This window comes from Simochromis diagramma, unplaced genomic scaffold (genome assembly GCF_900408965.1).
Source record: "Simochromis diagramma unplaced genomic scaffold, fSimDia1.1 OVJJ01000343.1, whole genome shotgun sequence".
NCBI classification, from domain to species: domain Eukaryota; kingdom Metazoa; phylum Chordata; class Actinopteri; order Cichliformes; family Cichlidae; genus Simochromis; species Simochromis diagramma.
Genome location: NW_024386831.1, coordinates 6,136,942 through 6,164,683, shown reverse-complemented (window position 1 = coordinate 6,164,683; position 27,742 = coordinate 6,136,942). Strand labels below are relative to the sequence as shown.

The following is a 27,742-nucleotide window of genomic DNA, read 5'->3' as shown; positions in this document are numbered from 1 at the left end:
CCTTGTCTTATCGTAACACCTCTGAGGACTTTATTAGAAGGACCTTTAGTTATGATACGATTTAAGCATTAGAACAGATTCCTTTAAACGGACCCTGCAGAGTCAGGCGGTCAACTTCAGACTTGTGAATAAATGCATGAAACTCTACAATTCTCAAAAACCCAGTAAGTCTTAAAGCATCCACAATTTTTTTAGACTAAACTAATGAGTAATCTAGTCTAGGAGGTGAAGCAGTGCACGCTTGGAAAAAGTGTGTTTGTGAATGTGTGTGAGGAAGCATGTCTTACTGTCTAGTTTCTGCCGCAGCGGGTTAGTTCCATATAGCATGACGTGGGCTTCAGAGTGGACTGTTTGCAACTCCTCCAATGAGGCCTTCCTACCACGGATACACTGAAAACAGAGAGGAAAAAAAAGATACACAACTTCTGATTAGCTTTTCATGCTCCGCATTTAAACTCCCCGCAAAAACAGGATAGGAGAGCAGAGTTCTGCAGAAGTTTTATCATATTGTTAGCCCGAAGAAATAATATACAAGGCGTCCCAGTGTTGTCACTGAGTCAGTTTAATATTAGATCATATTCGAAACCTCAATGTGAGAGTTTTCACCTATAAGGACAAACGTCAAAAGAAGTGCATTAACACTGCCTCCTTCTGGCTACGACAACGACCTGCAATAAAATGGTAAAACATCACTGTCAGGGGAAAATAACACAAACACTAATATATGAAACAATTTCCAATGACACAACAACAAATGTGCTGGTTTTTTTCTGTTTTTTAAATTTGGGCAGGTGTGGTGGGTAGTTTGATTCCTGGCCTGCTCCATAAGTGTTCTTAGATGAGATACTGAACCCTGAATTGTCCCAGTGCACCTGACTATTTTAGAGGGTGTGTGCGCGACAGACAAGTGCATTATGAATGTGAGGGAAAACATATGAGCGTAGCTTCTAGTGTAAAGCGTTTAGCATCAATCAAACAGGAGACGACTGCATAAACGTCAGTGAAGTTAACATTTGCTTTCCCAACGTTTCCAAAGACTGACAACGATTCTTATTGTTTGCCTCTGAAAGCTAAATACTCGTGTACATTTTCTAATTGTCCTTCAATAATAACACAAGTCTAACTTTGTCTTTACCTCACAGTGCGCCCTGAGGCCTGTTTCCTGCAGTCGGGACCAGATGCTCTGAATGCGGCCAGCGTGCTCTGGATGACTCGTTGTGCTACCACATATGCACTGGTGCTTCTGCATCAAAGACTCATACACAAGACCTGGGAAATTCACACACCACCACGCACAAACATATGGGTGATTATGCACCACTGACAACAAGGATAGAAACAGCTGTCACGATGACATTTTACGGTCACACCATAAGACGTGGTGTGATTATCATCTATTGCACCTGCTTCTTCTAAAGCAACAGGTTATCATTGTGCAATAAGCAAAAACCCTGTTTAGGATGTTTAAACACTGCACACAGCTACTCACTCTCTGCATTGTGTTTGATTACTGTGGTGCTCATGACAATAAAAAGCATCACTGCTGTGTGTGTGTGTGTGTATGTGCAAAGAAATAATTATGTAACTCAGCAGACCTGTAGTGAATCGAGGTTTGGCTGGCGGCTCCTGCACGACCATGGGGAAGGAGGAAGAGGCTGGCGATGACTGAGCTCTCGACAGAGGCCGGTGGCCAGCAAAATTGGCCGAAAGCCCGGCTGCTTCCATCGAGGCTTGGTAATTCCTCAACTGGTGGATCCGCTGCTGCTCTAAGAGCAGAGCCTGCTGCTCACAAACACAGACAGTGCAATATTCAACAGAAAGCTGGGCTGCAATATGAGTTTCCCACCAGAAGATGGCACCAAATACCAACATCTTCCTACTTGCTATAGCGCCCAGTTTAATCAGCTTCCATAAAGAGATTCCTGTTGCAAAGAACCAAACTACATTTGGTTGTTGAAGCAACATTTTCTAGCTGACATAGTGCCAAACATGAGTGTTTCACATTAAGGCGTGATAATTATTTTAAACTGCTTACAGAAAAGAAAAGTTATTATGTAACTATTTATGTAATTGTTTTCAAAATGATCTGTAAGCACCTGAGTGGAATATTTCAGTGCTCGCTAAGCAGTCGTGTTTTCCTGCTCTGATGGGTGTGTCTGTCTACACTATGGGCGCCATGGCGACAGTGAGAGGAGTGTCTGATTGAATTTGGCTGAGCGGACAGCAGGGATGTGGCCAAAGAGAGACTGCGATGTACAAATTCACGTGTAACAGAGAGATTTGTTGCTGCTAACAGCTTTTACATAAAATACTTGCACGTGTATGCCCGCATGAAGTTGTGCTACGGACTAATTTCGAGGATATTTATACACATATTATACTGGAAGCGGGTTGGGTAGTCAGTCCAGTCGGGAGGAAAGGCAGATCAAACAAATGTGGAGTGTAATGTTTCAGTCACAAGAAGCTCCATCTGTCACTGCTATCAGTGTGTTGTTCAGCCCAGATACAACCACTTACTGATTACTGTAATACAAAAAGAATCCTCCATACTGTGCAATCGCTGCCAGTTTGAATCATCATGCACATATATGAAGACATTATGTCAAACATGTGAATCTGACACTGCTTTTAGAGTCATGCAAAAGAAGAAACTTTCTCCCTTTTTATAAATGCCAGATTAAACTTGTGGAATTTGAATTTGAATTTCATGCCCAGTCCGCCTTTTCCACTCCAACTGGTCCCCGCCATTCGTGCTTACCTGTCTGAACAGGAAGTCCTGCTCAGCCTGCCTCTCTCTGTGCTCCCTCTCTTCTTGCTCCTGGGGATCCGGAGGCTCCTGCTTGATGACCACCCCACGTAGCAACCCCGTCTCCTGCCCAGAGGTAGGAGAGGAGGACGATGATGACGAGGAGAGCGCCTGGTGCTCCCTAAGCTCCTCCTCCGTCTCTTCCGGGTGACTCTGGTGTTGCCTGCCTGGTCCTGAGGCACCCGGGCCTGCAGCTGAGGCCTGATCGCCGGGCTTGGACATTATCTAGAGGGCAAAAAGACACGGCCAGGTCAAACTTTTGACGCAGTGGTTTGACGGTGTTATGCATGTTTTTAGAGGAAAAACTGGAACACTTTGGACATAAAAAAAAATATTCACGTAACATTCGGCCAAGATTAGGGAGTCAACTGATGATGTTAGGAGCCAGTAACAGAAAGACGTTCCAGAAAACAGAAGAAAGACAGAACCGAGAGTTTCAAAAGCATGAAGGGAGGAAAGCACTAAGGAAACATCAGGGACAACATGCCCCAATTTAAAACTACACTTTGGATGTTTTTCATTCCAAAAATAACTGACTAATCAGTCCGCGTACAAAGATAATGAAAACAACCTTAGATAAACCCACCAAAAGCTAACATTAGCCGGGGCTTTTGACTTTTTGCACACACAGAAATAAACCACATCTGTACTCTGGATTCTGATAGGCTAGTTATTTGTTTTCAAACTAATGATATAATCTCCTGAGACTACGGATGAATTTTACTGCTAAGTTCGTCGTGTCTGAACCTGTAAGAGAAAAGAAAAAGCGAGGAAAGAGAGTGGAAGCACCGCAGAGGGGGGATTGTAATAATCTTGTTTTGGCAGCTGCCCTCGTCCCTGTCGTCACAGACCTCAACCTTGATGTGCAGGTCATGATTGGACAGGACCACTGTTTGTGCCTGGAACACACACACACGGCTGGCATATTGCCCAGGGAACAGTCCATTGACGTCAGAGAGAGCAGGCTCTTGCCTCATCCCAGTCCCTCTTCTCCAAACAAACTCAAAACACTCCTGCCACACTGACTCTCTTCCTTTCTCTCTCAATTTGTTCTCTTTCCCTCTGTCTAACCCTTCTTCTTTTACAGAGGAAATAGTGGCTGGGACGTGAACCATAAGGGGGACAGACACTAAATAACCCTGTTAAATCAGCTGGAAGAGGGAGAGGAGAGACGGGGTGGTGGAAACACTTGATACACTCGGACTCTGTGCGTTTATTTCTCTCCCCTAAGCACACCGCTGTACCGCCATAGCTATCGGGGGTAATTAATGGCACACAACAAGCTCAGGTTGGAACCATTTCAAGATTCTTTCATTCATTTCTTTCTTTCTGCTGCAGAAAAAAGCCAAAAGTTTTCAGGAAGACCCCTTTTTCCTGCTGACTTGACTGATAGATGCAAATAGGGAAGGGAAGGAAGACTGCAGATGAGTCAAGAGGTGGATATCCAAGGGTGAAAAGGGTAAATGAAATAACTCCTGCCAACAGGATATTTCTACATAATAGTTAGCACCACTTTTAAGAGTCAAATGGTAGGCGTTACATGCATCACTGGAAACATATTCGTCCCACGCTGCTAACTTTAGTCGCGTATTTTCCCACGTCAAACAGAAATATAGCAGATATTAAAACCAGCTCGCAGCAATCAATATTTCTTGGGGATAATGTTAAATTCCTCATTAAGTCTGATCTTTATGAGGCAAAAACAAAACAAAGGCAATCAGTAACTAGGGAGTCCGCTGGGGGAACTTCTCCAATGACTTCCATGGTGCAATGATATTAGGCAACATTAAAAAGCAGGAAATGAATAGACACCTAAAATAGCACTGTCATAATCCTGCTTTGCGGTTAATGCAGGAGCTATAATTACAGTCACAAATATCAGGATAACAAGTCACACACACGGCAGTCAGACACGGACGGCAGGAGAACAACTACACCATTCAGTAGCTCGAGGTTTTATTCATTAATCTACTTCTGTGCATGACTTTGGTAAAATAATACACAGCACTATAGTAACGCTCAGCGATCATCACACGCCAAAGCATTTTCTTGTTGTGGTCTAAAGCTTAAAGTCTAGCTCTTCAGGTGTTCAGGTGATATTTTGAGTAATGGACTCAGGTTACATTTCTTGCTGAAAAAGGGCAGATCGTTAACGTTAAAGGTGCCATTAAAGCTTTTTAAAGCTACGCAGAATGGCTCCAGTTAACTAAACACCCACCTTTTTTTTTCTGTCCTGCGTCTTTTAACAACTTCATGCAGTCACTGAACTCCTGCCTCTTCTGAAAACCTCACTGGACGCCTTTTATTTAATCCTGTGTGATAATTCCACTGTTATATGAAGAGGAAATCATCAGGTAAGGGATTGCTTGAAAGCCTATCCGAGGCCCGTCATGGACACCACACACACAAATGCACAATTGTCATCCCTTCAAGCCACACAGGAGAAAATAGGCTGCGAGTAACCACGCCAACCCAGGGAAATAAAGCAAACTGTACAAAGACCTCAACGTTCCAGCAGCTTTAAATCCAGTATCTGTTTCCCATGAGGCAAGTCGGGAAACCAGTAAGCTACAATTAGACCCTAATAATAATAAAAATGAACTGACTTAATTGGAAGACTTATGTAGCAGAACTCAACGCAAAATTACACAGAACATTATAGCTCATTATAATTGCCGACAAATAACCTAATGGGATTTACAGAAATTGCCACAAGCTTTGGTGACTTTACACTTGTTCATTTTTATGCATATATGTTGTTCTGGGTGTACCGCAAACTTTGGCTGCTGATTGTTAGTGATTAGTGGGCAGCTCCTCACCTCATCCTCTGTGCAACTCAAACCATTTTAGTTCCAGTCTCCCTCAGCGCCTCCTTCTAATATGCATGCTTTGTCCGTCTCTTCCTCTTACTAGTGTATAAATCTTTATGTGGGGAAAAACTCTTTCTGCAGATACATGTTCAAGCCTGATCCCCAACCTGAAATATTGAGGTGACATCCACAACAAGAAGGATTACAGGAGGATGTTTCTGGTAAGTATGACACTCACTGCTTGCTTTTTATGTGATAAAACTATTGATTTAGTATCTTAATCATATATAAAAAATGGGGGATTTTTTTTGTAAGTTTGCTCACTTACAAATAAACAAACTGTCTTGTATTTTGTGGCAGTTTCGGTTTAATGGAGAGAGACAGAATAAAAGTCACTCAGTGATCCTCTGCAACCCAGCCAGAATTGAGCAAGAGCAAGAGCTTGCAAGAGGATGATCATGAGAAAAGGTGGTGAATAAGAACAGTTGGGCCCACAGTCACCAAGAACACCACCACTGATAATCTTTCAGCAGCTACAAGGTCCCCCTGCTCAAGAAGGCACACACACAGGCTGGTCTTAGGTTTCCCCGTGAACATCTCAGTGACTCAGAAAAGGCCTGGGTGTCGGACGAAACCATGTTTACTGGGAGGAAAATGCTGAGTATGACCCACAGAACACCAACCCCACTGACAAGCAAAGAAACCTAAAGGATTTAAAGTTTCTGTGAAGAGGAGAGGACCAAAATCTCTCCTGAGGGGTGTGCAAACCTGGTGAGCAACTATAAGAAACATCTGTTTCTCTCCATTAAAATAAAACTACCATTAAAATTAGAGACTGTTCATTTCTTTGCATGAGAGCAAATGCACAAATTCAGCAGGGAGTCAAATAACTTTCCCCTATTGTGCATGGATATAAATATATTTTTTTTTGGGGGGGTGCTATACCTTGAGTAGATGAATGCACGTCCATGATAAGCTGACAAAGCCTCAGATTTTCGATCACATTGATTACTTTTACAAATATTTACCTGATTATTTGAACCTTTGGGCACATTTAATGCAGCCATGTGACACAATATATGAAATTATGAATTTCAGCCACATAAATTATGACTGCATCATAGAGCAACTTCACACATAAGCTTGCACATACGCACACTCTTCAACAATGAAGCAGTGAGTCATATTTCCTGTGTGACCATATATGGAAGATGCTTCCTCTAGTGCACAGTTGCCAGGGTGACAGTGAGAAGCAGGGACACATGAACACAGAAAGAAAAAAAAAAACTAGCTAAAAGACTTGCTAATTGCAGGCTGAATCATCCAGCGCTTGGAGAAAAGAAAATAGGACTCACAAACATTAACCAAGTCAGTGTCATGTAGATAGACAAACACTCACACACACAGTATATGGACAGACATACAGCTGCCTGCAATACCGCAGCTGTTCAGAGTTACTTTTGATACTGCGCACAGACATGTGTTGAAATACCTTGTTGATGATGTGCTGCTGCTGCTGCTGTTGGAACAGTTGTTTGTGCTTCTCCAGGAACTGCTGGTGCTGCTGCTGGACCACCAGGTGCTGCAGGGCCTGTGTCTGTCCGCACTGCTGCTGGGGCAGAGGCGCCGACTGCGTTCTCCCCAGGGGACGGTGGCTGCGCATGAGCTTGGAGACGGAGGGCGATGGCAGCGGTAGGCCACCCAGCCCAACTACAGAAAACACAGAGCGGTTGCAGGAAATGATCTCAAGCATTTTTTTTTTCCAAAAGCTGTGTCTTATTTCTGTAGCTCCACTCATCATTCACACATATTTTAGGTGATAATTTTAGGTGATTTTATTTCATCTACTTAAAAGAAACTGGAGGCTTTACAACTGGAACCACAGGGGCCCCTCTCATATGACGGATGGAAACCGTTACTCAGGAATACCGGCTGCACATTTTAGCTGCAATGCAGTGCAGGTCCTGCTTTTTTCTAGCTGAAGTGATATTTTAAAATAAGATGATGTCAGACAAGTTTGCCACATTTGTCTCCACTTATAAATTTCAGTAGCTTGGTTCAAGCAGCCCCTGCAATATAAACAGTAAAATAGATCATGCATTAAATGTACTGTAAGTGACAGAGTTTCACTCCTCAGGCTGAATCACATCTGAGCAATCAAAAGGCCAAAAAAGGATTGATTTTGGCAAAATGTATCCTTTGACAGCTATTTAGGTCTTTATTAGTGTTTTTAATTCATCTCCATTCATAAACAATGAGCAGCAGAAGGAAGAGGAAGTCTTGGCCCTCATATATGCCAGCTTTATGGGAAGCTTTCCAAAAAAGATCGGCCTTCATCTTTAGAGGCCAGATTCAGCAGACAATAGCCAATGAGATCACAGATTGCTGCAGTACAGAATGAACTGTGAGGTCATTGTCCGAATCCACGACAAATAATCTCAAACAAAAATCGTATTTATTTTATTCCTTAAAAATCGTTGACGTTTTTTCCTCCAGTGATGCTCTCAAAACTATAAGCTGCCCGAATCATTAGAACCTTGAATTGCGTGTATGTAATCTTTCCAGTAATTATTTTGGCACACTTTGAAACATAATACTGTTATTGCTAAAGCTTAGAGAAGAAACAGCAAAATATTTGGGCTGTAGATTCTTTCGGTGGACCACACAGTATCAATAATTCAGACCTCACCCACTGTTTGAAAGAGAGAAAAAGAAAAATCCTGCAAATGTTGCAGTGAAAACTGACCCACTGGACTGTGGCTTGGATCCAGCAGTACCATGTGTTGGAGGAGGGGGTTGTGACCCGCCGTGCCCCCTCCGGGGCCCTCCCTGTCCAGTGCTGAAGATGCCAAGTAGGAGGGCAGGTGGGAGGGCAGGAAAGGAGGGGTCAGTGGAATGCCCTGCTGCAATGCAGGCAATGCCAGATGACTCTCGCCATCTTGGTGTCCCGATACCACCTACAAAGACACACAGGCAGGGAGAGGGAGAAAGAGATGTTAAGGTGGGGAAAGAAGGAAAGAATGAAGGCAATGACAAGACTGACAAGTTCAAATCCAGTTACAGACTCTGTAATATCCATTGTATTTCTAAGGAAACTAACCAATGAACCTTCTCCACAGTGATGAGAATAATTACAGTACAACGATTCGCTATAACTAATGTCATATCTAAAAGTTTGATTCTGTGGTATTTTCTTTTAAATGGACTCACAGTGCTAGCAGGTCCTGTGGCTGGCAGGCCCAGGGTGATGTTGGGCAGAGAGGGAGAGGTGTAGAGAGAGAGCTGGCTAACTGACCCTTCCCGTGTTGCCAGCCTCTGGAGCAGCGAGGTCTGCAGACACATTCACATTGACATAAATACAGTGCAGATCCAAGAAAACAGTGCTGTGTACAGTGCAAGACTTTTCCATCTCTCTCACACATACAAATGCACACACAGCCACGGGCACACAGCCACGGATATTAGATTCATTTAAATCTATTTACCACAATATGTAACCACAGCTATGGCATGAATAATCCAAATATAACATTAACCTAAAATCAAAACTTCCCCCGAAAATTAAAATTGACTTGCTTTGTGAAGACTTAAATGATGACACTGATTAAACAGATGCGGGTCTCTCTGCAGGTGAAGAATGAAGCCAAAGCTTAACAGCCAAAAACTGCAGTTCCTCAAACTGCCACTTGAGGCTGGCATCAAATGCACGCGAGTCCACAGAGAATAACAGAATAGCAGAAATAAACATGTTTACATCCTGGCACCAACTCTTTTGGTCTTCCTACTTACTTTCCCCATTATGTCAACTGTATGGAGCTTGTTATACCTCACCTAACACCACAGGGTCAGGCTGTGGGCCAGGCTCTTTTACACAGAGTTCGGTCAAGAAAGGGTTACAGACCCAAAGAGACAGAAGCAACACGGTTAACTTCAGAGTATACCTAACCTAGCTGGCTGAAGGCCACTGACGTGTACCTGATGATTTTGGAGCTGAACTTTTGAAAGTACCCCTCGTGTCTCTTTGGATGTAAAACATGTTTTTTATCCACTCGTGCGGCTCGTTATAAAATGTGAGATCACTTAAAAATTGCAGAATGAATAAAAATATGTCGATGGGATTCCAGGAATCACATTCGGAGACTCCAACTGTCTCAAGATGTGCAGAGTTCATCATTTTTGCACCTGAGAAAGTTTGTGATGCGGGTTATTTGTCCTTGAATTTTCTGTGTAGCCTGTATGACTCACACATTATGACTGTATTATCTAGGACTGATTCCTGGAGTACTATAAATAACACAGTTTTGTGTGATTATGTGTGAATTTAGCTCTCGGTCTCATTGCTGTTACTTATTGAAACAGCAGTGAGACCCTTTTCTAAGAAAGCTGGTTGTCTCTCTGGGCCTTGAACACTTTTGTCCTCTGACGCAGACTCTATCGCCCAGTTAAATGTTCTTAGAGTCATGTGGAAGTAAAGGTGTGGCTGTTTGAAGCGACAGGTTTCTCTGAAGAGTGAAAATCTAGTATCATGTTCTTTTGTTACTTATCACTAATAAGCAGCTATCTGTGCATCTGTATAGTTTACTATTACAAACTGCTAACCACTTTTGGTAGCAGAGGTTGATGTCATGGTTAGGGATGGGTATCGTTTAGGTTTTATCTGATACCAGTACCAAACTGGTACTTTTAAAGTGGTGCCGGTGCTTAAAGAATGGAAAACACAAACTTTGTCCAAAAACCTCTCATGTTCAGCTGTTTTTTTTGTAAAAAGATAACAATGTTAGCCTTTTCTGCAGCTATGGGGCATATATGGTATCACTCTTGGCTGGAAGCAGTGCTTAAACAATGGAAAAAACACAAACTTTGTCCAAAAACCTCTCATGTTTAACTGTTTTCCACTTTTTCTTTGGTCATTTTAGCCTTTTTGGCCAGGGTGAAGGGAGCATCTGCCATCAAACAAGAAGACAGCCGCATGTACCCACGACGGTGTTTGCTAGTTCACCTTACCTGCATTAATGTAATAACGTGGTTAGCCTACTCAACGTAAATTATACACGAACAACATTAAGCTACTCGCCCAGAGAAGAACGGCTGCTGCTGCATCATCATCCATCATCATTTCTTATACACTGGCAGGGCTAGGGGCCAGGACTCTCCTCTTCCGGTTCTTGGGGGATGTTGCTGACTCTGCGTCCGATAACAGGCACCACACCCGCAGTAGATGTGCACGGTGTGAGGTCTCGCAGCAAGCTATCAAATACGGCGCATTTCTCGGCTTTTAACAAAATTCTATACGTCGCCAGGTGTTTCATCAGATTCGAGGAGTTACCTCCTTTGCACAGTGTCACCTTAAAGCACTTGTTGCAGGCTGCTGAGTTTGCATCTTTTGCTGTGAAGTACAGCCAGACTTTGACCGCTTCGCCTTGGGCATTTTTAATCTGTAGCTCTGCTCTAAAAGAACGGACGCACCTGGACCCGCCTACTATCCTTGGAAACGTAAAATGATTGGCTAGAATCTGAAGTGTATGGATTAAATATACTCACAGGCTGATGCCTCTATTAAAATAAATTAACACTGCAAATCCTGGTGTCCTGCTTCACAAACACACATGTGCATACGCTATAATTAGAGATGCCATGATGTTTACCTCTCCTGGACTGCTGCAGATTGTGATCCCATTCTCTGTGGGGATGTTACTGGAGCCATTGTTGGGGGAACTGGGACCTGAGCCTGGTGCACTGTTACATGCAGACTCTAGAGTACATACAATGAATAAAAAATGAATCAACTTTCTGCACTGAAATGCATCAAACTGGGTTACTATTTGTGATAGCACCTTAAAACAACAGTGACAGGAGTCCTTACCAGCGACGTCTAGGGGACGCTTCTTAGCAGTAGCAAGGGGTCCATCTTTCCTACGGAGCAGAGGGCTGCTGCGACGCTCCGTCACCTTCTGTTTTAGCCGAGAACGAAGCTTCAGGTTGGGCTCAGAGGCTGAAAAGACACAAATGTCCATACATTTCAATCCAGTTTAAACGATTTAGTGCCACGTCACTACAGCTGTCACCTCAAAGCATTTCATATTGTAATGTAAAGACGCTAAAATGTTACATCCTAAAGTAAATCAGACTTTCTTTGACTTAAACTCATGTCTGTTTGTAATGTCTATAACTGAAATAGCTGAGCTGCGACAGGGCTAGAGGCCTTTAATTTCCAACTAAAGCACCATTTCTAAAAATAAAATGTGTTACTGCTCAAGCTCGCCCCATAAATGACTTACAGTTTACACAGTTTCTCTAACCTGGCAGTCTGGCCCTCAGATTTGTGGGTCACACGAGTGGGAGCTCGTTTGTTGCCGTGTAGCGGTGCTAATGAGCTTGTCCCTATAGACCACACTGTATGCACTGGCTGACATATTTGGGAGCTGAGGTTTGCCATCATCATGTGACAGCGGGAAGCGGTGCAACACCAGGGGAAGCAGCCAAATGGTATTTTCTTTGACCCCACGCTTAATGATGCTGCCTTCACGCTCTGCTAATGAACACTGCTTGTTTCCAGACACTTCCAATTTAATACAAATACGAAAAATGAAAAGAAAACTGCCAGTGTTTTCAATTAGGTTACTACGCAAATGCTGTGTGTGGTGTGGGAAGGCGCTACATGAGGTGCAGAGGCTTGTCAGAGGCAGGCGTACGGTATATCCGGGATTCCTGTCATGTCACGATCAGCGCCTGACATTTTCTGCGCAGCGCTGCTTTGGTGTCTCTGTTGTAGGCAGTTTACCAAACAAAGGCAGATTTATTCTCTACTCCACTGGCTTCCTTCCGTTCACTTAGGTAAAGCAGGACGGTTGACCACCAGTTGACCCTATGCTCGTCCCCTGACCTAGTATCAAACAGACCATGCCTCATTCATTAGCCTCAGAGAAGGAGGCGGGGCCTTTTTGGTACAGCCAAGTGGAAGCGATTGATTCTTTGTGTAATGTGGAGATTTATTCTGCAGCAGAAGAATTATTCTGGGTCATTACAAACCCTCTGGCCCCTAGAATGCTAATCAAAGTAGGATAATGCACCAAGTTTTAATGTACTTCAAAGAGGTGCTAGCTTTCATTATACCTCCTGGTCAGCGGGGATGAGATAAACTATCATGAATCTATAATGTCTAAGTACTTTTTCAAATGCACTCTCAATTTTAAGGGGAACAGTGCTGCAGAACTTATGAAAGTCAATTATTTAAAAAAGACCTTCTTAGTGGAGGGCACTCTTCCAAAGTCTTTGTTAAGAGGGACGGGGAGACTGAGGATAAAATGCTATGCATTAGTTTAACAGGAGGAGACCCTGTGAGAGTGAAGCCTGTGAGAAAAGGAGCGCAGTGCATTAAAGTTTTATTTTAGACTATGACATGCTGAACTGTAACAGCCTGACCATTCTTTCAGTGCTGACACGATAATGATAACTGACAAAGAAAACGATAATAACTGCACGTCAGATTTTCTCTGCTTTAATAATCTCTGATTTAATCAACAAAACAGAACAAAAGTTGGCCTTTGTGTAGTTCTCAGCCATTAAAAAAGGCAATCAGTGTTATCTTTGTATGAATGCCAGCATTCACTGATGAAGTTTGTAGCTGTCATAAAAGAAAGCATTCAACATAACTGGTTTACCTGACTGACTCTGTCTGGTTTAAACACGATTCAATTATTTGTTTAAATACTGGCAAGGGTAAGATAACCGTGTGCTGAGAACCTATGAGAAACTGAGCTGATCTACCTCCATCAAAGGTCTACCTGTGGACTGAGTCACATGTCCCTGCTTGTTTATGTGAACTGATACATTAGTAAAACCTAAGAAAAAGCTAAATAGTCATCAGGTGCTAGCCGATGTTTCTGAGCCACTCTGTTGCTCTCAAACTGGAGCGTTTACCTCCCTGCAAGCTTGCTCAAATAACGATTGGTCAGTAGGATTTGAACTATAATCAGACTAAAAATAGACCAAAAAGTTTCTGCAATCAAAAATCCCTCTGGTCTGTAGATTGTGTACATGAGCAGCCAGGCGATGGAAACTGAGAAGAAAGAACCACAAAGGTAGTTACAGCAGACACAAGAGAGACGCATTCAAGGTTGGTTTTTTTGTGTGTGAGAGTTATTACGATATGGAGTGCTAAAGGGAGCGGCTAGTGTGCGACCGCTACTGAAGGACAAGCTGGAGATTAGAAGGACGTTAAAGAGACGAGGAAGGAGGGTGAAGCAGGGTGTATGTCTTTGCTGGGCACCATTCACAATGGGAGTGTTCACCTCAGGACACAGTGACTTTGAAGGGTGTTAATGCCGACTGGGCAGAAGCACACCAGTGTGCACACGTGCGAACACACTCGCTGCAGAGGGCCCAGACGGTTCTTTTTTTCTGCTGATGATAGCGTTTTATTGCAGCCTTTTGTGCCTCCTTCACCTCCATCCATGCCCTTCTTTCTTTGGCTTAGTCTAAGAGCCCATTTCTCTGGAATTATTTCCTCTCCTGCTCCTTATTGTTGACTCTTCATGGACACACTGCTTGTTACAGTACTGCCTCGATTTTGTTTTTCTTTTCTTCAGATTTAGATAATCTCCCACCAGAGCAGGACATTAGGCAGCATAACTGTGTGGCCTTGTAGGTGTGATAATAGATGGGACCAGAAGGACTTCTATAACCTATATAACACATACTTTAAAAACCAACAGTCCGAGCATGATAAATGTGATGTGGCATAACATATTTGAATTTAAGGCACATTTTATATCTTTTATCACCCCCTCAAAACATCCAGATGGAATTCTAGAAACGTCCTACCTGGACGCTTGACCATGCATCAAGACTCCCTGACGTCACGTGGCTATATGAATCGTGCTGATGGTTTCCTGTTCACGGAACAGGACAAAAACTCTGATCCCTTACACTTCAAGTTATCCATTAAATCTCAGATTAAACATCTGCATATGTGGTATTTAATATTTTAATAGGGAGGTGACGGGGAAACCGGTTCTCAGATCTAAAACATATTGATCAGATGCTCATTTGTTTTGACAGAGGAGTCCCGGGCTAAAGGAGTCAAGCCGGGGGAAGCCGTGCTGCTGTGCCAAGGAAAGGGAGGGAGGGAGGTTTATGGAAATCAATAGAGCAGTTTGCTGAAACTCATCAACGGAGCTTCCGAGAAACATTATATGTGGATCTACATTAGATAAATGGATTAGATGGACACAGACACAAAGACATATAGACAAGCCTTTGTCTCATTTGCATGTGTTCTACAAAAATTAAAAATAAAATAAAGTCAATCAACTTTGATTAAGCAGTTCACTAAAGCCATTTTATGGCATGAAAAGACAGCATTGTGATTAAAAACCATAATTCAAGAAAAGATTTCTTGCGGGCACATTAAATAAATATGAACATAAGACACCAAAGAGCTCGCCAACAGTTTCCCTTTGATTATAAACACTGAGGTTTTCTCAGGGGAGACACAACTGTTAAAACCAGCGACAGCCGAGCCGTATATGAGAAGCGAGAATGAAAGAATGGAGTCATTTTTACAATTCAGCTATTTTACCGCCATTTGTAACATACCAGAGCGACCCATAAGAGCATCGCGCAACCAATTCACATTCCAGCAACATCACGAACAGTCAGTCTTTTGCTTGATTTACCTTTTGTTTAGTTTAATATGTAGAAGTGCTAAGTGTTCATCCTGGGGTTAGATAGGAGCAATAAAGAACGCAGTTAAACTCGAAGCTAGGACGTGACCTTCCTGACTACAGTCACCAGAGACATGCAGCTCATAAAGGAGTGTCAAAATGTAAAGCTGAGCAGGATAAAAGAAGGAAAAAGGAAAGTTCTGAATTGCACGCGGATATCCTGCATGCTTCGGCATTAGTGCAAAGTGTGTTATGGGAATGTCAGTGTGTGATCTCGTATGAAAGAGACAGGGAGAAATGGGGTCAGCATGACAAGTCTGCCTCTGTCGTGAAGGCCTTGCAGACTTCCTGCCATAGCGTTCAAAGTGGCCTTCTGTGTTCTGAGAGTCATTACCACAAAGCCCTCCATACTTGGACAATGAGCCCCTTTTGGAATATAGTGTGTGCCTGAACTTGCTAGTCAAAAAATAATTTTTAATGCACATTCAGTGAACATAATAGGGCAAAAACGTCATGTGTGACAGCTCCAGCGTCAGCAGAGTGCACGACTGCGGCGACTGCTTTCACTCACTTCCTCCGAACACAGTTCACATATTCACTTCAGCCAGTCCTGCTCACTTCTGACACAACAGTTCCTCAGTGGCCGTATCTGTATGTCTATACGCAATCGAGTTTTCCATCTCTTGCTCTGGTTATATCGCGCAAGCAGAAATACCTTAAAATCCAAAACACTTATCTTAAAGAGGTCTTTGCACGCGCGCTCTGATATATAATTAACTCCTCATTAAGCTTTGTGTCAGTGCTCAGTGGGAAGAATTTTGAAGTTGTGGATATTTCTCAGGGGAAAATTCCTGAATTACATAAAGTGTCCCTGAAAGTTGAAACTCGCAGTGTGAGTTTGTGTGCCAGGAAAAATCATCCCTGCCTCCAATGCGCAGCAGGTGGGCAAGAGTGCAGAGTACACAGAGTTTGGCCTCCAGCTGTGAAAGCAGCCAGTGATACGGCCAAAGCAGCTGCTGACGCTAAGTGAATAATCACAGCTTGGCTGTGCTTAATATGGACAGATGGACAGAATCTGATGCAACCAAAAGGCAGTAAGTTTGTTTTACGTTTCCTTCAGCGCTGTTTTGTTGACCGGAGCGATTCATGGTGTCTGTGAAGACGTGTGACCGAATGACTGGGTTAAAATCTTAAAGAATGCAAACAGCCTACAGAGTTTTTCTAAGGAGAAGCTGACCGTAAACAAAAATGTTTCCACTCACATTTACTGTAAGACCTTGAAACCAAGACAAATGTTTTTTCAGAACCATTTCAGGTCTCTTATCTTTGAGTTTGTGCTGGTTGCCTGACAACCTGCCCATTGTTGTCATTTCTACTTTGGCTTTTCATAAAAAAAACCAAACCCAAAACAGCAAAATCTAGTGTGTGTCTAGACAGACTCCGCCTCCAGTCCTCACGCAATGCTAAGCTAACGGACTACTAAGCAAACAGAGGGCTCTATTATCTTCAATCTTCCGTGTTATCTTTTTAAACAACAATTTTAAGAGCTCCCGTAATTTTTCATGTGGTTGATAACCGGTAAGACAAAACTTTCACGTTGCTAAATGAGGAAAAAGGAAGATCAGTGCAGCACTGTGGAAGTGTGGGGAATGTCAACAATCAACACAACTTCAGCAAAGCCTTCTGTACCGGTTTTGCGGAGAGGGAAGTCATCTTTGGAGTCGTATGTGCCCAGCATGGGATGGTTGTACGCTGACAGTGCCGTTTGTGGAGGTGAGCTCTGGTCCAAAGAGCTATGCTGAGTTTTTCTGCAAAAAAACAAAAAAACAACACAAAAAAAGAGGATTAAAAACACTAAATAGTATCAGTATAACGTGCTACATGACTGTGGAAACGCGGCTTTGTACACACGACACATTCCCAGCTCAATCTATTACTATACGTGACTTTTGATACTCGCATACCCACACACAAGCTTGTGTCTTCTCTCCAAAGTCAGCTAGACACGTCAGAGCGTGGACAATGACGTGGGTGGAAGGAAGAAAGAGGTAAAGCTAGAGGGACAAAGCCTGAAAGCTGAAAACCTTTTTTTCCCATTTTTCATTTTAGGAAAGTAAACGGGCTGAAAATGCACAGAGGCAGAGGTGAAACAGAGAGGGAATACACGCATGAGAGAAGTGAGGAGAATGCCAACAGGTCAAACAAACGGAGAGAACCCTAAAGAAAGGGGAAACCGTGATAAGCGTGATTTATAGCGACTGGCAGCACAGTCCTCCTGATTATTCCATCGTCTCCTGCCTTGGCAGAAATGTTTGACTGCTTAAAGCCTCTTCAAATATTTAAAGCACAGGAGAGGTGCCATTGTCTTTTCTCTCTGCCCACTTCAAACATGCGCACACACCTCAAAGAGAGCTAGCTGTCAATCACTGACAACAAACACTGACAGGAAAAAAAGCCTCATCGCTTCAACGTTTTCTCTGCAGCTCGACTCAGAGAGGCTAATGCTGATGTTGGAAATTTGATGTGAACACAAAAGCACATCAATGACAGACGCCTACACAACAGGAGTTCATAACACCACGGGGTTCGCCATGTTTGCAAAGCCAGGATGATGAGAGACTTTCATGTTGCTCATCACTGGTTTTTATGTTTGATATTTTTCCTAGTGTCGATTCTTTTTTTGCTTAGATTTTAAAAAAAAAAAAAAAAAGCAGCAACCAAACTCTGGTAAATGCATGAGAAACATCACATGCTGATGTTTCATAGCTCTGGATATTAAGGTTATTGAAATACTGATGTGAAAATGTTTTAAAAGAAGTCAACATAAAGCATTTAAAACAAAGTCTTTTCACTTCAATCAATCTACAAAGTCTATATTAAACCACCTGATGTATGAAAGACCAGTCTGATGGTGGCATTGAGAGCTGTTAATGACATGTTAATCCAAAACGTCGCATCCTGATTTCTATCAGAAGTACAAAAGTGGACCGCGGTATAACAGAGCCATCAGTGTAGGGCTCAGGGGTTTGTCATTTAATTCCTGACCCGAGTGAAGAAATTGCTCTAAAATTCTTTCATCTTTAAAATGTTTGACTTTAGAAGGAAGAAGGAGGAGGAGGACATCAAAACTCCACACAGATGGGCGGTGGTAACCCCGGCACCACATTCACAATGGTACAGTCACAATAAGGAACACAGTGGTTGGAGATTCATTGCAACCTCCGTGTGCAATGAACTTGAAATGGTTGGTTTGAAGGTGGGGGAAGTCTGTGACTGCTCGCGGGCAGCCACCATCTTCAAACCGACTTTGTGTCAAGACAACAACAAAACAGCAATAAGATTAATTTAGTCTGCTATCAGTTTTCCACCGAATTGGGTCAAGTTGGCAATTAATGCAATGCATTTGTGGTAAAATGTTTATTCACTGAGATGAACTGGCAAAAAAAAACAAAAAACAAAACATGCAACACTCGGAAATTCACTTTCACTACTTACACTCCGAGTGCAGCCAAACAGATATTCAGGAATTCCTCCACAAATTGTGACGTAGTTGTTGCAGAACGTGTGCAAAAACAATGACACTCACCCATACCAGTAGCGTGGGTCACTGGGCAGACAGTGGTTTAGGTTTCGCTGAGCCAAGGCTTTCTTTTTGTTCAGGACAAACTCCTGAAGTCGCATCTTTACCTCTGTACTGGCGACTGCACCTGCACAGCAACACAGAGACGGGCAGAAGAGTAAGCAAGCGTGAGAACATTTTTCAGCACAGCCACGTCCTTCCCAACCAAAGCACAAAGAACCTTTTGCCCTACGTGAGCTGCTGCCATATTCTCCAGTCTGTGACACTAGGAAGATTATAACTACATCCATCCATACTTTGACAGATAATGGCAATCTGAGTGCTACAATCAGAGTGCACAATCTTGCATTAGAGTGTCACTGAAATCCCACTGAGACCACTGCAGCGCTACGTAACCTGCCTCGAAGACGTGCATCACGAGTTTCACTCCGCTCCTGGTCTCTCCTCAATTACCAACCTCCTCTCACAGCAACAAACAAATTATCAAGGGAGGGAGACAGAGGCAGGTGAGAGGGAAGGAGAGATGAAGAGCGAGGGAAGCCGGGCTTAAAAAACTGCTTTCAGAAAGTAGAGAATAGAGTAGAGGTGTGTTTTCATTAGAATGTGACAGTAGGAGTGATAACAGGTGACGTGTCGAGCCTCAGAGCAGAAGTGGTAAATTCACTGTGTGAAAATGACAACAGCTAATACATGTTCCCTAAATCATGGTGCAGCTGGAAGTGCTGACATCCCAAAATGTCTGCTTTGCCACTGAAGCAAATTGGCTTTTATGAGACTGCCTCCGATGCAATTTAGTGCAGTACTTAACAAAGCTTCCTCTGTTTGCAACCCAATGCTTTTTCCATAGACGTCAAACTGTAGGCTCACTCTGCTCAGCGCAGAATGATTGAGAAAAAGGGCATTACTGGAAAAAAATAATGGCTCTGAAAAGTGGGGGTCCATGCACTGTGTGTGTGTGTGCGTATATATATATATATATATTCATTCTAGTATTATATCAGCACAAATACAGGAATACGTGAGCCATTTCCTCCTCGTTAAACTGTGTTTACGGTCGTATCCAAAACCTCGTTTTGTTCATTTACAGACATGAAAATGCGCACAAACACACAGCAGCATGGATGAATGCATATTTCCTATATTACAAGACTGATTCAAGTATAAGTACAAGTGGAGAAGCAATTTAGTAAAGTGTGGCTCAGAAATGTCACCGAAAGGGCAAGTTTATAAACAAAGCGCCATTCAACAAGGAAATTCAAAGTCAATTACGCAGTGAGTCTTTCATACGAGTACTATTTAGCTGTAACAATTAGAAACACAATTAGCTTGATGCTGCTAAAATAATAAGGAATCACATTTTATTTTAAAGGAGAGTTCGAATATTTTGAGTAGAGGAAACAATAGAGATGATCTTGCTCTGTCCCAGTTGTTATTGGTGAGTACAGAGATTAAATAACTGATGCAATGATGTCTAAAGAAATGATACCAGACCAGCATTGGACCAAGAAATATGTTTAAAGGGAATAAAGAGAGAGAGAGAGAACATTGCCTGGTTCAGCTTTATTGCTGTCATTTTATTTCACAATCAGTCCGCCTGTAGAAAAGCTGACGACACGTCTTTCTGCACGACGTCTCGCCCCTCTAACCCCGTCTTGGCTGTCTTATTATGATATTCCCTGCGGTGAATGTGTGAGGTCAGGCTGTTCTGACCGCTGTGCTGTAACTGCAGGTGCTGTGACAGAGGGGCTGCGAGGGCCAAGCTCCTCTGACACCTGCTGTGATAATATGACAGTGTTTCTGCACAGGTACAGCAGATGTTGGCAGCGCGCAGCAGAGCAAATATGCGCTCGGTCGAACACGAAGACTTTGTTCATAACACCTTTGATCCCACTGCGGAGTAAATCCAAGCACTGAACTGACTATTTTGGCCATACGTTACCTTCTTACAGTAACACTGTGCACATTTTTGATGAAGATCTCTTGGTCGCTTTCTTTAAAAATAATTCTCTGTGGCAGTCGCTACTCACTCTCTTGTCCCCTCTCCTTGTTTTTGAGCTGTTGGAGTTTGTGTTCCCGCTGCTGCTTCTCCAGCTGCTCCTCGTGACGTTGTTGCTCCATCTTTCTGTGGTGCTCCAACAGTTCTTGTTGATGCTTGAGCGCCAGTAACTCCTGTTGGTGCTGAGAGAAGGACGAGGAGAGTAAAGAAGAATCAGTATGAGCTGAAAGGACTTAGCCGTGGTGATCTGCAGATAAATAAATAACATCACAGACAGCAAGAAAGACTGAGTCTGAAAAGCAAAGCTAATATAGAATGGCATTATTTTTAATGGCCACAAGGGGGCGACAGCTGTGGTTCCAGTCCTACAGAAGTCTATGGGGAAACTGTTCTCTGTAAACACTCTCCTGATGAATTTATGGGCTCAGTCACTCATTTTTGTTATTTTATTTTATATTGGATTATCCGGAATATGCTTGTTGGCAAGCAACCTGTAACGACCTGTGTGTCACTAGCCAGTAAGGATGAGGGTTTCACGGTCACTCTGCTGTCACATCCAGGTTCAAAGCGGGTGGCATCGAGGTAGCTACGCCCGTTAGAGATGCAGTCAGGCCAAAATGACAGTCTTTGTTACCTTTTGGTTTTGTGGTCATGGCAACACAGTCAGGTTTTTTGGGGCGTTTTCAGCTGGGTGATTTGCTGAAAAACGTACCAGCACTAGATCAGATTACACCAGCATACACACTTAAATTCAATTTGTTTCTGTTTGCCCTTCACCAGGCATATTTCTGCTGAGTACAGCTCTACAGTATCCGAGGAAGATTTCCCACCTCACCCCCATCCAGCTTTCTCTCTCTCACACACACACACACACACACACACACACACACACACACACACACACACACACACACAGAAGGGAGGAGAGGAAGTTTTCTCCTCTCCATCTTCATCACAACACCTCACCTTGACATGCTCCTGCATCTGGGCTTCATGTTGTCGTGATAGCTGTTCATGTTGCCTCTGAAACTCTGCGATGAGTAGCTGCCTCTGGAGCTGCTGCTTGTGTTTAAGAGCCACCAGCTCCTGCTGCAGGTGCTGCTCCTGCTGGCCTGTGGGAGGTTTTGGAGACGCGATTACTCAGCGCATCTACATTTACGGGCTGGAATGCCGCAAGATAAGCGGAGACTTACTAATGACTGGTCCGCGGCCTGTCTCAGTAGACGTGGAGGTGGGTGGCGTGGGGTGGGGTGGAGGAACCAAGCCAAAGGAGGGCTGCTGCTGGTGGTGGTGAGCGTGGTCCACTATGCGCAGATCCATGGGAAGGATGGCTGTGGCGGTGGAGGGCAGCGCCGCTGTGCTCACGTCCACTGAAACAGCAGGGAACAGTGAGAAGGAAATTTTATTATATGTTCACATTAAATTTGTAATTATTTAAAGATCATCTTAAATTCATTTAATAGCAGCCAAAACATCATGTCCTCTTTGATCCAAATGAGACAGACGGACACTTGTTACATCAGATGTCCAAACTCTGTGGCCGTGCCAGCTGCACTCATCATTACACTTCATGCTGCTCGCGGCTGCTTGTAACGTTAGCACTGAGAACTTAAGTCTGTTTTTATAGCTGTACACAGCAGATAAGAGCATTAGGGACACAGCGAAAGCATAAAATGTGTCTGAGATTCTGAAAGCCGGAGATCATCAGAGCATCAGTGTAAGCGGCAGAGGGAGAAAACGTGTTTATGTAAATCCATACAAACATCAGAGAGCGTAAACACCGCCCATCCCACCCCAACATGAATTTCACAGCAAGGATTTGTGCGTGTCTGCGTTTCGGTTTGTGTGTGTGTGAGCAGAACTGCTTGTGTCACAGCCGTCACGACTTCAGACGTGACACCGTAAAGAAAAAGGTCGCAGGAATCGACTTTTTAAACCTCGCGACAAGGTGTTAAAATATTAGCAGGCAGGAATAAACCGTAAAGACCCATCTGTTTTTGTTGCTTCCTTTATGATTTACTCAGTCTGCATCATTTAATCTGCTTTATATGAATAATCCAGCGAGGTCGCACAGGGCCCCATGGTAAATGAAAGGTAATGCCCTGCTTCAACACCCCTGCTTGTCATGCAACAGCTCAGGGTACGAGTGCAATCAGATTAGTTCTCTACAAGCAAACAACACAGCAGCTTACACACAAAAAGTAGCACACCAGGGAAACGAGAGAAAAAATCAAATTCTGTGCCTTGATCTTTGAATAAAACATGCTGTGATCAAACACCATTAGCACGCTACTCCTTTCAATCCAAATGGCAGATTCAGTTTTTGAAATAAACCTTTTATCTATGCAAGTAAATTCTGACTTATACATCAAAACCTCACGTGCACCATTTGGTCTACTCGGATCAATATCTGCTGTGTGGAGAAGCAGCTTGCACCACGCCAAGCCCTCCACCAGCGATCAATAACCTAAAACCAGCGCGAAGGCTCCCCAGCCTATCGTGGATGTTCTGGCATCCCTGGTGGCCAATGAGGTGGCGATGAAGTTGCAGTTACTTGCAGGAAAGGTCCAATGACATCTTTGGTACTGGGCAGGTTTTCAGTGCGGGGAGAAACTTGACACCACCCAATGGGACAGCATGGGAGAGAAGAAGGGTGTGGCTAGGCCAGACTTGCTGGTGCTTCGCACACGTGTGTGTGTTTGGTTGTATCACTGCTCTTGCAGGGACTTGTTTATAGGCTGGACATTAGAAGTTCTGTTAAATCCTTCAGTTGGAAAAGATGAAAAGGACTAGGCTTAGAATTAATTAGGCAAGGGTGGAGGTTTATTTAAAGACTTAAGAGTTTACCATCCAGCTGCGCCACTCTTGCTGCTCTTACAAAAAACATAACGCCAGGTGAATTTAGCAGCATTTACTGTGACGGGTGAGTCATCTGTGTCTACATGCAGGAGCCTCATTAGAGGACCACAGTGACTGCCATGTTGAGTAAAGAGTCGGTCCCAATCAACCATGTTATCCAAACAAAGCCAGCCGCACTGAACCATGTTCAAATTCAGCCCCCTTCTCGCCTCTCACGCAAACATTTACACAAACATGTCAGCTGTTTACACACATATTTAATAAGCAATAAACATCAAGGTCAAACAAAACAAAACGTTTTGTTTGACAATCAGTGGTGACAAACATGAATGGAGCCGGACCTCAATTAATGCCACCTCAGCTGTAAATGTTTCCACGTGAACTTAGGTGAGTGGCACAAATGTCCTGTAAACAGGCCTCTGGCACACGCTCCCAAACACTCAAACACACACACACACACGATCCCTTCACAGCAAAGTACAAATTTAGCTATCCAAACTTTCATGCAACCCTATGGAATCCTTAGATGTTTATTACTAAGCAACAAAACAACAAACGCAGCTGTCTCGCATGACCTGAAATGAAATATGAAGCAACTCGTGTTTTCGCAGCACAGATTAGTAAACTAACACACGAAACTTATCAGACACACACGTTTTGCCAACAAGCTGACACTTAATGCCACGATTCACAGACAAACACAGCAGAGCGAGTTTCTCAGCCAAAAACATGCGCCAAAGAACCAAAATAATTTTTAGCCAAAAACGGTGCTAAACTTGTGCCACAGCAGTCCCCCTCTCCCCACCTCGGAGCAGCTGGTCCTGAATATACCCTTGTCCCTGTGATGCATATTCCTTTGTGCGGTTTTTGTTGTGCAAACAGTGTTTTAGAAGCACTGGGTTACCTCTGTGCGTCTACATGGGAAGCAATTTTAAAAGCCAAATGCCTTTGTATGTTTTATTATGTTAACACGGCCGGCCACTTACGGAGCTGTGATCAATGGCCAAGTGCAAGGCTAAAGCCAGGCAGCAAAATAAACTAATTACAGCTACTTATCCTCAAACTGAGGGGCTACTAGTGCCGACGGCCAGGAAGAGACAGAGATGGAGAGAAATAGGGAGGCGGTGTAATAATCATCGCTTCGACCAGCTACTCCGAGGCTAACCACACTGGGCTGCCACATTAAGACTGCACTGAGAGCTATTGCTGGCTACAGATTGTGTTGTTAGCTACACAAAGAGACACGGGAAGATAAATAAGGATCATGTACCAACACAGTCTATACCCAAACTGCACAGACTCGGAGAAGTCGTTCCAGTGCCCGGAGAGAATGTTTTTGCTCCTATGGTTTCATCCTCTTGGATAAATGCATCTCACATGAGAGAAGATGCACTTAAGACTGTAATGCTGTCGGGATTGTGTATCTTTAGGGGCTGAAACTATTTTCTTTAATTATCCAGACGCAATTATGCTTTGGATCATTAAAAAGAGGGCTGTCAAAAGTTTGGAGCTCCAAGGAAACATATTTGCGTCACTAACAGTTCACAGTCAAGCTGACACAGCTCTCAAGGATCGCAGTACTGTTACAGTTGCACCGTGACAAAAACACCAGCAGCTCTCCTAATAACAAACCTCAGAGGCATGTTTATAGTAAACAAAGCCTTGTCAATGGCGGCAGACAAACAGGGCGACATACAGCCCTGGGAGAAGCCACCTGTGAAGTAATTAGCCCAGCTTACACTGATCGCACTCTGTGAATATGGCATTGGCTTACGGGGAGGAGAGGTGCTTTCACAACAGCTGACTCACCCCGACAACAACGGACGTGATAATGCAAAGATTCTCGCTGCAGATTTGGATGAGCAATTCAGAATGAATGCTAACAGATGCTTCCTGAAATAAACGAATAAAAATACTAGCGCTATTATTACGCACTGACTTCTATCTCGAGTATATGTGCACGTGTGGAGACTACTGCTGCGGTTCTTGCAACCTTGTTGCACAAAACACTGCAAATTGTAATAAAAAAATAAAGTCTTTTTTCGAATAATTCACAAATGAAGTTGGCTCTAAATGTCCTTAAGCCCCAGGACGTCTCTTTAAAACTATAAAAGGCAAACGTAAGATAAACTCTGGACAGGAAATTGTGTTTACTTTGTAGAAATCGTTCAGGATCGAGAGAGTTCATGACTACGGCCTGACTGAAAGCAACGAAACCCAACATAAACAAAACTCTTGAAATGCCAGGCTCTGCCTCCTCTTCTCTCTCTCTTATCTCCTCATTCATCACTGTGTCCCTCGATGTACCCCTCCCTCCTTCCGCTCATCATCACCCCCCCAATCAGGCTAAGATTATGGATCACACAGAGTTATTTATAGATGAGGACTCCCAGAGGAGTTCCTCGCCCCACTGGGCTCCTGTGCACTCCCATGTATGTTTACTCACAGCTTATGAGAAACTAAGAGTGCAAACTCATTCACAGTTCCAACAGAATGAGCAAATGTCAACACAAGCCTCACAAATTTAGAATGAACAGCAATCGCTGACATAATGTCAACCGGCTGCGAGCCCAGCAGACTCAGGTGCTCACAGAGGAGGGAGGCAAACACCATGGTGACTGCTGGGACTGTGGCCAGTGGTTGGTCGGACAGTGGAGAAGGGGTGGGGCTTGAGGTGGAGGGTGAACCAATGACGGTAGGCAAGCGATTCAACAAACGATCTGCATGTGCATTTAGCTCAGTGCTTTACTGTCAAGTCCGGGGTGGGTGGGTGTGACTGTTGATGTATGCCTCGCTGCATGTCCCAGTAGCATGGTAACATGGCCACCAAAAACCTGTGGGTTTTTTCTGCTTCCTCCTTTCTCTGGCGATATTTCCCCAGATTAACTTATAAAAAAACAAAATGCATTTAGTACTAAAGTGTTCTCGTTAGGAGATAAAGAGATACAAAAAGTGTTTACTAGCACTTTTCAAGGAGATTATCTAGCTGTGTCACAGCGCTGTGATTTTAAATGTCAAAGCTGGAGTAAACTGAGATAAATTAAAGACCCCACATGTGATCCAAGGCAGGCAGCAGCAGAGTCAAATGGTGATACGGGATGCAATCTAACATTCAGTCCTTTCTGTTTATATGTCGAGCAGTAGTCCCAGTGAGCTTACACACCAACTTCCATGCATTTTGCTCCACGCATGCACGCAAATGCACACTTATGTGCACAATAGGCTGTGCGGAAGGACAGACGCAGCCACTGCCATCTGCTCCATTCAGTTAAAGGCTGCGCTGAGCGAGCCCCCATACATCAGTGCCATTCAATAAACACTGCCACTACTCCAAGCCGCACACCCACACACACACAGCAAATGAACATGCACACACACGAACATGCACTCACTCCCTAAGTGAACATATATACGTAACGCAGCAACACATCCACAGGCAAAACAAGAGTCTGCATAAACAAATGCACGCCTGTTGATCACTTAATGTACAATCAGCACACTGCACTGAATAAACTCTGTGAAAGAAGACTCCAACAACACATCCTTTACACAAAGGAAAACCACAACAAACCTACAAGCCGGCCGAGCACAGCTACACGAGGATAACATGAAGCACTTCACTACATGCGGTTTGAACAGTAATTCTCTGCATAACAGGAATAGCTCTTACCCATCAGTTATGCCGTGCTGCGCTGTTCTTGCACGTTTGAGAGTGGCGTACAGTATCTGAGCGAGAGAGAGACAGAAAGTGCGTTTGTAGCCAAAAGTGCGAGTGAGAAGAGATGGCGTTCAAGTCCACTGCAGCACACAGACACAGCAGACCGGCCCGGGTTAGGTCCTAACAACAAATCTTTCTCCCTCTCGGTCTTTCACACAGTCCGTCTCTCACTCTGTCGCCTCTCTCTGCTCCTCTCGCTGACGTGTTTTGCTCTGCCCTCCAGCTGCCACTCTCTCCCTCCCTCTGCTCCTCCGGTCCCCTCCCACTCACTCTCTCTCCCACTCTCTCTCCCTCGGCTCTCAGTGACA

At 43.7% G+C, this 27,742-nt stretch overlaps 1 protein-coding gene across 5 annotated transcripts in view; it reads right to left on the bottom strand.

Moving 5' to 3' along the window:
• The window catches only part of hdac4 (histone deacetylase 4), a 119,663-nt gene that overhangs the window by 25,364 nt on the left and 66,557 nt on the right, over positions 1 to 27,742 (bottom strand). For 3 of the 5 annotated variants that reach the window (XM_040027682.1, XM_040027681.1, XM_040027684.1), the window contains 14 exons: positions 22,051 to 22,227; positions 21,824 to 21,969; positions 20,889 to 21,039; positions 18,868 to 18,988; positions 16,971 to 17,089; positions 11,480 to 11,608; positions 11,262 to 11,368; positions 8,827 to 8,955; positions 8,363 to 8,573; positions 7,109 to 7,326; positions 2,759 to 3,031; positions 1,596 to 1,782; positions 1,136 to 1,269; positions 288 to 390 (listed from right to left, as the gene is read on the bottom strand). In XM_040027682.1, the coding sequence (XP_039883616.1) occupies positions 288 to 390; positions 1,136 to 1,269; positions 1,596 to 1,782; positions 2,759 to 3,031; positions 7,109 to 7,326; positions 8,363 to 8,573; positions 8,827 to 8,955; positions 11,262 to 11,368; positions 11,480 to 11,608; positions 16,971 to 17,089; positions 18,868 to 18,988; positions 20,889 to 21,039; positions 21,824 to 21,969; positions 22,051 to 22,227 (2,205 nt within the window). Of the gene's footprint in view, positions 1 to 287; positions 391 to 1,135; positions 1,270 to 1,595; positions 1,783 to 2,758; positions 3,032 to 7,108; positions 7,327 to 8,362; positions 8,574 to 8,826; positions 8,956 to 11,261; positions 11,369 to 11,479; positions 11,609 to 16,970; positions 17,090 to 18,867; positions 18,989 to 20,888; positions 21,040 to 21,823; positions 21,970 to 22,050; positions 22,228 to 27,386; positions 27,661 to 27,742 lie in introns of those variants that run through there. The other 2 variants (XM_040027685.1, XM_040027683.1) reach the window with 2 other exon arrangements.